The sequence below is a fragment of the Vitis riparia genome, chromosome 14 (genome assembly GCF_004353265.1).
Source record: "Vitis riparia cultivar Riparia Gloire de Montpellier isolate 1030 chromosome 14, EGFV_Vit.rip_1.0, whole genome shotgun sequence".
NCBI classification, from domain to species: Eukaryota; Viridiplantae; Streptophyta; class Magnoliopsida; order Vitales; family Vitaceae; genus Vitis; species Vitis riparia.
The window spans coordinates 24,318,077-24,328,189 of NC_048444.1; the positions used below are offsets into that span (position 1 = coordinate 24,318,077).

Below are 10,113 nucleotides of genomic sequence, written 5' to 3' on the forward strand. Positions count from 1 at the left end.
CCTCATGTGTATGTCCTCCACATTGTTTTGCTTTATGTTAGCGTTGGTTTCATGAATTTATCCTATATTTTTAAATATATATATTTGAAATTCAATGTAGTCTTAATTTTTTAAAAATCAATAGCTTAGTAAAATAAGATTTTAAAATTTATTATATCTTAATTTAAAGTTATCAATATATTTTAATTTTTAAAAATAAAAAATGAAAAATTTATAAAAAAAAGAAAAAAAGAAAAAAAATCATTATTAAAATATATATATATTGTCATGGTAGGTGGGTGGGTTCAGTCAAAGCCACCTCATTTGGGCCACTAAGCATCAAAAGGTAGAGTTCCATTTTATCACTTAAACACACCTACCACTCAACATTTAATTAAATTTAATATCATCAAATTTAAATCAAACCATATCATTTTTGTATTTGAAACACCCACTAATTGAATTTAAAGTTTATGAAAGTGTTGAAATCAAGTGGAAAACATTCCATCATTGATTTGAAATTTTCTAAATAAATTTTGAACCAATTTAATTAAGGATTCAATCCCTATCTTTAAAAATTATATAAAAAAAAAAAAAAAAATAGACCTCGTTTGATAAACTTTCTCCGAGAACAATTTTATGTTCTCTAAAACAAAAAAAAACAAAAAAAATGTATTTAATAATAATAAATTATTTTTTGTTTTTTGTTATTAAAAACAAAAATAGAATGTTTTTAAATGATAATTTTTTAATTATTTTCAGTTTTTTTACTTATTAAGCTGAAATTTTGAGTAAAAATGGATATAAAATTATTTTTTGGGTTTCAAATTTTATTTAAAATTTAAAATTTATTGTTTTTAGATTTGGGTAGAATAATATTAAATAATATTTAAAAAAATAATTAAATGTAAAGTTTAGGCTAAAAAACAAACATGGCTAACTCTATTTCACCTTTTGTTCCTCATCAAATTATCAAAAATCATTTCTAAATCAATTTATTTATTTTAGTTTTAGTTTACAAATCAAATTTTATTTTTTAAATGCATGGCTTTAAATTGTAAGGAAAAAAATTCTTGAATTTTGGAAGCCAGCTAACGGTCATCGGAATGCAGAGCGTAAAGAGAGAACATACTCATGAGCTACAGAGTCTCAAAACGCAATTCCTTCTCTGTCTCGGTCAATATATATACGCCTAACCCCTCCAGCAATCACAAACTCTCTCTTTCGCTCCCAGACCCATCACCACTTTCTCTCTACAATGACTCTCAGCAGCGTTCCGGTACTCTTCCTACTTTCCATTTTCTCCCACCCACCTGTTTGTTTCCCGAGAAATCATAGAAATGAAAAGAAAATTGAACGGAATTGTAATATTTCAATTTTTTTATTTTTTATTTTTTATTTTTTGTGTTTTCATTGTGGTGGGCTTTGGTATTGTGAATCTGGGTTGCCGGGAAAACTGAGGAAAAATAAGAGAAAGAATGGTGTTTTTTTTTTCTTTAATTTTTTTTTTAATCCAGAACTGTTATTTCTTTTGGGTTTCCTTCATTTCCTCGGCAACCAATCAAGGATTAATATTTATGTTCTGAAGTTTTTTCTAGTAGGTTTATTTCTCTGAAGTTTGGTGGGTGAAAGTCTGCCTTTTCTTTTTCTTCTACATTTGTCATCATAAAAACAGAGTTGTACTATCTTTTGTCTTTTAATTTGCTTCCACCTTATTTCTGAAGTTTGCTAGATTTAACATTATTTGCTTCCAATTTTTGTTGAATTTTATAGTTGGCTACTTCGGATATACAAATCCCAGAAGGAGCCCGGAGAAATTCGACGCTAATATGTGTTCCAATAATGGCGGATTCCGTGGATCAAATGTTGGGTCAGATAAGAAAGGCAAAAGAAGTTGGTGGTGACCTTGTGGAGATTCGGTTAGATTATTTGAAGAACTTCAGTCCTAGACAAGATCTCCAATTCTTAGTCAAACAATCTCCTTTGCCCACTCTTGTCACTTACAGGTAATGATTTGATTCATTAAATGTCACTTTTAGAATATTATTAGCATATTATTAATTATATTTGATATTTGTTTGCATCTTTTTAGTTTCAATTTGTGATGCTTTATACTTGGGATATCTTCAACTTATATCATGTTGGCTTGCTGAGGTTTTGATTTGAGGAGTTAGAATTCTTGAACATTGAGATGAGTGATGTTTGGAATGTGAGGCTAATATTAACACCTAAGCAATTGCATAAACATGCAGTATTCAAAAGTTCTATTAAGTCAATACAGTAAGCTTCTTCAATAAGAAATGACATTCCTTGCACTGATTAAAGTTAATACATTTTCCAAATGGCTTAGATAACTTGGCGGGTTTTAGAAAAGAAAATATTATTAGTAAGATGTGTTGATGTGGTCAAGAACATGTAGTATGAAGAAGTAACTGGCTTAAGAACAATTGTGGGAACAAATATCCAATTACAATATTTACATCATTGAAGGAAATTTTCGATCGTGAATGTCATTTACTGAAAATGTAGTTTTAATTAAATGAGAGTAGGGAAAGGGTTGATTCCATGTCAGAACCACAAAGGGGGGGGGGGGGGGGGGGGGGGGGGGCACTTCAGAATTCAGAAGCTCTAAGTTAAGGATGACTAAAATATAATTACATTGAATGACATTCTTGTAACTAAATTAGAAATGGGAGTACAGTGAAGAATGAAGGCAAGGAGATCCCTATAGTAACGATTTCTGCTGACTTTATATTATATCTAGAGTACTGTGTGATTGTAGACTCTGCACAAAATTGAACTGAATATATGATAAGACAACTACTAGACCAGTTGTACTTTATGGTATAGAGTATTGGACAGTTGGAAGAAAAAAAAGGCCCAAAAGATGAGTGCAGCTAAAATGAGGATGTTAAAGGTGAATGATTGGTAATACAAGAAAGATAGAATAAGATATGACAATTACAAGGAGTTGTCAGTGATTGAGGACAAGATAAGGGAAACATTTAAAATGGTTCGATCATGTGCTGTAATGACCTGTTAATGCACTAGTAAGCAGGACCAATTTGATTCATATTGTAGGTATTAAAATATCAGGAGGTAACCAAAATAGATGTGAACATTGTGAAATGACATGATTGTCAAGAATCTAAGAGAAACGTGTCTTGATAAAGTTGGATCATAAATATTTGGTTGTCTTGAGTATTAGTATCAAATGGACAAAGAGAGTTGATGTGTCTTGTGATTAGATTTTCAAATCTTTTCCCCTATATTAAAAGTAACTCATTGTTAGGGCCACAAAAAACACTAAATTGATATCAATGTAACCTTCCTTTGAGGTTGAGAACTGGAAGTTGAACAAGGATATGGATATCATACTGCTTTATGGATTTTAATCAAGCACCCCTGAGGCTCTGTTTTGTAGGAGTTGTAAAATGAAGGACATGGAATGGGCTCAAGGAACCTGAATTTAGTCATAAACACATTAGTTTAGAGCACATGCATTTCATGTGATGTTCGTCATGACATGTTATAAGAGCAGGTTTTCAGATGGTTTTAATTTTATCCCTGGAATGTACAGGAAAAATTATTTAATTAGTCAATCACGTTGGTTCTCATGGGCATTTAAAGCAAAGTTTCAAATTAATTCTTTGATAGTTATTCTCTTTAAAAACTGGTTTCCTTTAAATTAGCATCCCTTTGCTTCGTCACGTGCAAGCGGCATATACCGGTATCATCTCACTAATGCATGATTAATCTCCTGCAATATGTAACTAATTTGTCTTTAGATTTCCTGTTAATATATTAAAATATCTCAACTTCCATTATTTTTATACAAACTTAGTTGTTAATTGTAATTCTAAATCCACTAAGGCTTTCACAAATAATTTTGGAAGTAGTTGAATAGAAGATTTTCTCACTGTTCTATCATCAGAGATATTCAGGTTTCTTCTCATGTTGTATGCCAACTGAGATATCATATGATAAGTATGTTTTTTGTGCTTGATTTCTTATTCAATTGCAATCTTTTTTACCATTTCTCATTTTGTTTCTATCTTTCTTATGGATCATGTACATTTCAGACCAACATGGGAAGGTGGTCAGTATGACGGTGATGAAGGAAAGAGACTGGATGGGCTGCGCCTAGCCATTGAATTGGGAGCTGATTATATTGATGTTGAGCTTCAGGTTTCTTTCTCATAAACATCCTTCAAATGGTCCAATTATTTTTAGAAGTTTTGATTTTTATGTGCCAATAAGTCTTTTAGTTAGACAACAGTCTATTGATGTATGGTGCATGGAATTTTATTATTGTGAAGCTCAATACTTGTTCAAATGAATAAGAATTCATGATTTTCTATCCGACCTCATGTTCTGCATTCACACTTAATTGCAGAAGACCATTGGAATACACCCTTCAGCGAGTAGCTCTATTTATTATGTCACCATTTTGTGGCAGTAATTAAAGAGTGCATTACCTGTGGAAACCCATTTTCTCAATTCTATCCTAACTAAGGATTCTTTCAGATATACTGAAATTCTTTAAGTTAAGATGTGATCAAGATATTACTCTAAGAGATAAAACACGCTGTTAAACAGAAGATGATCTACCCATACTCTTTACTGCACATAGTGAAGATCTTGGGGTCATTATGTGTGTTCTCCTCATTCTGAATATGCTACAGAAGTTCCAAAATATAAGATACTAAAACTTATGACTTTGCTTCTTGAAGGTAGCTCCTGAGTTCATCAATTCCATTCGGGGGAAAACATCTGGAAATGTCAAAATCATTGTTTCTTCTCACAACTACCAAAATACTCCTTCTGCTGAGGAGCTTGGCAATCTTGTGGCAAGAATACAAGCTACTGGAGCTGACATAGTAAAGATTGCAACAACTGCTTTAGACATTACAGACTGTGCACGGATTTTTCAAGTGCTCGCACATTCCCAAGTAAGTAATTTATGTACAATGGTAATGCCTTATGAACTTTAGGTTTCTCTCTTGTGCAACATGAATAAACATTTGAAACTGATGCTACTTAGAGGAAAATTCATGCAACCACATTTGATGCTATCTTATGTGCAACAAGCAAACAAGTCATACTTTAGGAACTGCAGGAAAGATGACAGTTGATTTCCACTGTTTTATGCCAAGTTTTCTGCAAAAAAAGTTTTCTTTTTTTATAGATTTACAGTATTACTAACATGAAAATTTTGCTCATATGGGACTGCAAATTTTTAGTTTGCTGTGGAAGAAATAGAACTCATACCAGTTACAATTGAAAGTTTGTTAATGATGAAACATTCAGTTTAAAAGCAAAAGAAACATTTTCTTTGGTAACAAATTAGGTTTGAATGCTAATACAAAAATGCGATGCCCTTCTTGTTTTTTTTTCTCTCAAGTTTATTGTAAGTTCTCTTGATATTTTCTTCATCTCTCTTTCATCTTGAAGCTATTTTCTCTCTTGTTTGTACAAAGTTTTGTGACATTTAACTGAAAATTGTAGGTCCCAACTATAGGAATTGCTATGGCAGAGAGGGGTTTAATTTCAAGGATACTTAGTGCCAAATTTGGTAGCTATCTCACTTTTGGTTCACTTGAGGCAGGAGTGGTGTCAGCTCCTGGGCAACCAACTGTAAAAGATTTGTTGGATTTATACAATTTCAGACAGATAGGACCTGATACGAAGGTGCATGGTGTCATTGGAAAGCCTATTGGTCACAGCAAGAGCCCTCATCTATACAACTCGGCATTTAAGTCAGTTGGCTTTAATGGAATTTATTTGCCTCTGTTGGTCGACAGTGTTAAAAATTTTCTCACCACCTATTCATCCCCTGATTTTGTTGGATACAGGTATGACTTTTTTCTTTGATGAGTTTCAAAATTGTCACAAACTATATTTCAAAGATACTGTGCTTTGGCTCAAATATTAGTTCTCAATTCACTCCATGGTATTGATTGTGTTCAAGTTACTAGCATTTTTTTCCATTCTTCTATGCTGTTTTCATGTGCAAGGTTATAGTCTTCTTTTCCATTGTAAATTTTGTCCGATTCAGAATGGAATTGCTTTATCTATATACACCTACCTAGGCCCTTGAGTCCTGCTCAAGTGGCATGGGGAATGTTTCAAATTTGATTCCACATAACAGCACAAGAGAGAGAATGTTTGATGTCATGTGCATGTGCAAACCATAGAGAGTGAGATAGTTATGAAAGTAAAGACATTTTTAGTAGATGATAGTGGATTATTTTGTTAACATCCAACCAGGTGTTGAACTTCAGTGTCATGTTGACAAGTGTCAACCACACCAACAATTGGTTAGTATTTGGGAAGTTGAAATCTTGCAAATTATTGCTGAACTTCAATCAATCATCTAAGTCTCCGGTTTTTTGGTTCTAGAATAGTTTTTTGGTTCTCGGTTTATCTGAATACCCAATTAATTTCTAAGAACATTGTCAAGTTTTTAAACCAGGAAATAGGCAGGTGCTTCAGTGTGCAATATATGTTGTCAGAGGATACATCTGCTTGTGAAATTAGACTCGATAGAATAATACAATTTTAGTGACTGGGAATTCCCAGGAGTATTATTCTCTTCAGAAATGTAATAATGCAAATTAATTTGAAAAACAGCTATACAATTCCTCACAAGGAGGATGGACTTAGATGCTGTGATGAGATCGATCCCATTGCCCAGGTATTTAGTTATCTCTTTACTTGGCAATGTTCATTGATGTATAACTGTTGTAATATTCATCCTTAGCCGTATTTAGTTGATATAGGTAATTAAAATTAATTTCTTGATTGACCAATTTCCCCACAGGCAATAGGAGCTATTAGCTGCATGATTAGAAGACCGGCCGATGGGAAGCTAATGGGGTATAATGTCGACTATCTTGGAGCCATTGCAGCTATTGAGGAGGGACTACGAGGTTTTTAATGTGTTTTTATAAATTATGAACTTCAATTTGGGCTTCTTTTCTTAATTTGAGGTTTTCTTAATTTTATTTTATTTTATTTTTATTATTTTTAATTTTGCAGCTTCAAATGGTACAACCAGTGTTGGTTCACCCTTAGCTGGAAAACTGTTTGTTGTCATTGGTGCTGGTGGTGCTGGAAAGGCACTTGCTTATGGTGGAAAAGAAAAGGGAGCAAGAGTAGTAGTGGCCAATCGCACATTTGGTAAGAATCTCTATGTGTGTTTTATCTTACTATAGTTCACTAGAAAATTAATATATTATTGAATGACTCTATACTTGTACATGATAGAATTATTTTCAGCTACCAGTTTCTAATCTTATCTCTAAATGAAGTAAGTGCCATAACATGGGGAAACAAATATTTATTGTTTGTTTGTTGGATGGGTTGGCTTTGTTTCTGGTTTGGTTGTTGAGAATTGTGAACAAAATCAAACAAGAAAAAAAGAAGAAACAAAGAAAGTAGTATCACTTTTTAAGATTGAAATAGACTCAAGGGAGAAGAAAGTGAAAGGGAGAGTTTGGAAATACAATAGGATTAGAATTTTTTTCTAATCTTTGATAAAGAAAGAAGAGCCATTTATCTTTGAGGATATGGCAGAATTCACTCAAATTAAGCAAGGGAAAATACATGTTGCTTGGTATCTGTTTTTATAAACTAAGAAACATTCAAGATAAAAGGCATGCTCAGTACAGAAAATGGACACTCTATTTTATATTTGTTCCTTGCAGATGTATTCCATTATTTGTAAAACCATATCTTTTGTTATCATTTCTGATAATAAATGTCATCCTTGTTCAAATAAACATTGGTCCTTTCTGCTTTAACTCAAACGATGGCTTGTATTTTCATCTGACAGAGAAAGCTAAAGAACTTGCAAGTAAAGTTGGGGGAGAGGCCATGACTCTTGCGGAATTAGAAAATTTCCATCCAGAAGATGGGATGATTCTTGCAAATACCACATCTGTTGGAATGAAACCCAATATTGATAACACACCCTTATCTAAGAAAGGTTTGCCTTCTCCTTTTTCTCATCTTGCATGTGATGTCAAGTGAATGCAGGGTTTAAAGAGGTCCTTTTCACTCTCTCATGTTTGGACATGAACACTGAATTGCACCAGTTGTGTTTGATACGTACACATACATACACAAATGTCTTAAGAATGAACTTAACAAATTAAAAGAAGGGAAAAAATTATCTATCAAAAAAAATATAAATAAAAATAAAAATAAAAATAAAAAAATAAAATTGAACCTAACAAATACCACTAGCTATTGACCACTACCTGAATTTACATTGCATTTTTTTGGTCCCTTATTTTCTGCCTTTGAACTCTGTCTAGAGTCATAAATTTTTGGGATTCATGTTCATAAGTTATGGCTTGTTTTACTTTGGTTGCTGAACTTCCATGACACTCCTTTATCTGGGATTTGGACCAGCTGGTAAAGTTATATATCAAACATGACACAAGTTGTGTGTGTGAGAGTATCTGTATATGCCTTTGTGTCTGTGTCTGTGTTTATTCCTCTGCAAATCCATCATCTTAGACAGTACCATTATGGGAAATCACAGCCATAACTACAAATAATATTGAAAAATTTGAGGCATAATCATTTCATTACTCCTATAACAGGTATCCTATGTACCATTAGTTATGGTGATGGGCCCATTTTCTTTAAAAATTTCAATCAGATAGAGGTGCTCTTGCTGTAAGGATCTGTGATCTTCCCAGGGTTGCATAAGCCACAATTTTCATGTGCAGGCATCACTTGAAGCTCAAGTTATGAAACTTTTGATTGAGATAGATAGTAGGGGCATGCATGCAATTCACAAACATGAGTTGCATGTTCTTCATGTTCAACAGTATAGAAGAACTATGCTAGGTTCAGTCCATATTTCCATTATTCTTCCAATAGGATACCAGCATCAAGATATTGGTTCTTGTCATTCACAAATATGGACCCCTTGAGAAATTCCTAAGAATTTGAAATCCCTGAGAAATTATATAATTTGACTCTTCATTTGGATTACAACTATATCATCTCAGGTACCTAGAAATCAATTACTGAATAATCTAGAAATGGATGTGTAAAAATTATTCCCTTTATCAATCAGCAAATTCAGAAAGGTCCAGCCATGCCCCATGTGGATGACTGGTTGTATCTGTATCTGCTGCATTCACATATGTGCTCCTGTTTTTGAACTAAAGAAATTTTCTTGAAAAATCAACACAAAGTGGTCAATTATCCAAATTTTCATAGTGATTGTTGATTTTCATTTAATGAAGTTGACATCTTTTTCATTGTTTTTTTTTTTCTTCCTTTTACAGAAAGCTTTGAGCCGCTACTCTTTGGTTTTTGATGCCATTTACACACCAAAGTTGACCAGGCTGCTGAGAGAAGCACAAGAGTCCGGAGCCATTATTGTTTATGGGACAGAGATGTTCATCAATCAAGCATTTGTACAGTTTGAAAGATTCACTGGTTTGCCCGGTAAGATGATCCACAAGACACTTAATCTAAGATCTAACAATTTATTGAACTTCTTATACTCATCTCACATTCTTTTCTTTCTCATGATCATTGTTCCATTCTTCTCTTGCAGCACCAAAAGAACTGATCAGGGAAGTTTTGGTGAGGAATACATAAGAACTTGTTGGGTTAGTTTCTCATTGCAGCTGGCACTATGGTCATCCATTACAGCTAACTCATTTCAATTTCTGATTCTTTGTGATTAGCTGCTGAGTTATGTTGTTGTATCAATAAATTTCCTTTTCATAATGAAAGAACTTGTGAGCATGTGCTAGGTCGCTCAATTATGGCATAGATACAACAAAACACAAGAAAAGGGTTCATTTAGTCTACCCAAATTTTTGGGATTAATGAAGCTAGTGAGTTAATTTTACATATTAATGGAGGAATTATTTTCCTCCCTTCAATCTCAATTGATCTTTAAGACTGACATATAGTAGAGTATGCCAATTGATCACATAATAGGAGGATTTGTAACTTACAAATTGAAGAAGTAATCTTAATAGGTTGGTAGCATTATTCTGTGAGATTATGGACACTAGTTCATGAGAAGTTTGCATGCAATGAATAGTAATTCATGGACCCGAGCTTTAGCTTCTTGTAATTTCATAGGATATTGGAATG

General features: G+C 33.0%; 1 protein-coding gene across 1 annotated transcript; it reads left to right on the plus strand.

Moving 5' to 3' along the window:
• Positions 1 to 1,153: 1,153 nt before the first annotated feature.
• LOC117930783 (bifunctional 3-dehydroquinate dehydratase/shikimate dehydrogenase, chloroplastic-like) lies at positions 1,154 to 9,864 on the plus strand. The gene is made up of 11 exons (XM_034851511.1): positions 1,154 to 1,258; positions 1,753 to 1,985; positions 4,062 to 4,167; positions 4,713 to 4,931; positions 5,488 to 5,834; positions 6,613 to 6,676; positions 6,803 to 6,911; positions 7,021 to 7,161; positions 7,817 to 7,969; positions 9,292 to 9,450; positions 9,563 to 9,864. Exons 1-11 carry the CDS (start codon positions 1,238 to 1,240, stop codon positions 9,604 to 9,606), a joined length of 1,596 nt encoding a protein of 531 aa, XP_034707402.1. The 5' UTR covers positions 1,154 to 1,237; the 3' UTR covers positions 9,607 to 9,864.
• Positions 9,865 to 10,113: the final 249 nt, after the last annotated feature.

Excerpts from the sequence above, each read along its gene's own strand:
- LOC117930783 (XM_034851511.1), top strand. The coding sequence starts at position 1,238 with ATGACTCTCAGCAGCGTTCCG. Across the intron at positions 1,259-1,752 it reads TGACTCTCAGCAGCGTTCCG|TTGGCTACTTCGGATATACA; the intron begins GTACTCTTCCTA and ends TGAATTTTATAG. Across the intron at positions 6,677-6,802 it reads AGATCGATCCCATTGCCCAG|GCAATAGGAGCTATTAGCTG; the intron begins GTATTTAGTTAT and ends ATTTCCCCACAG.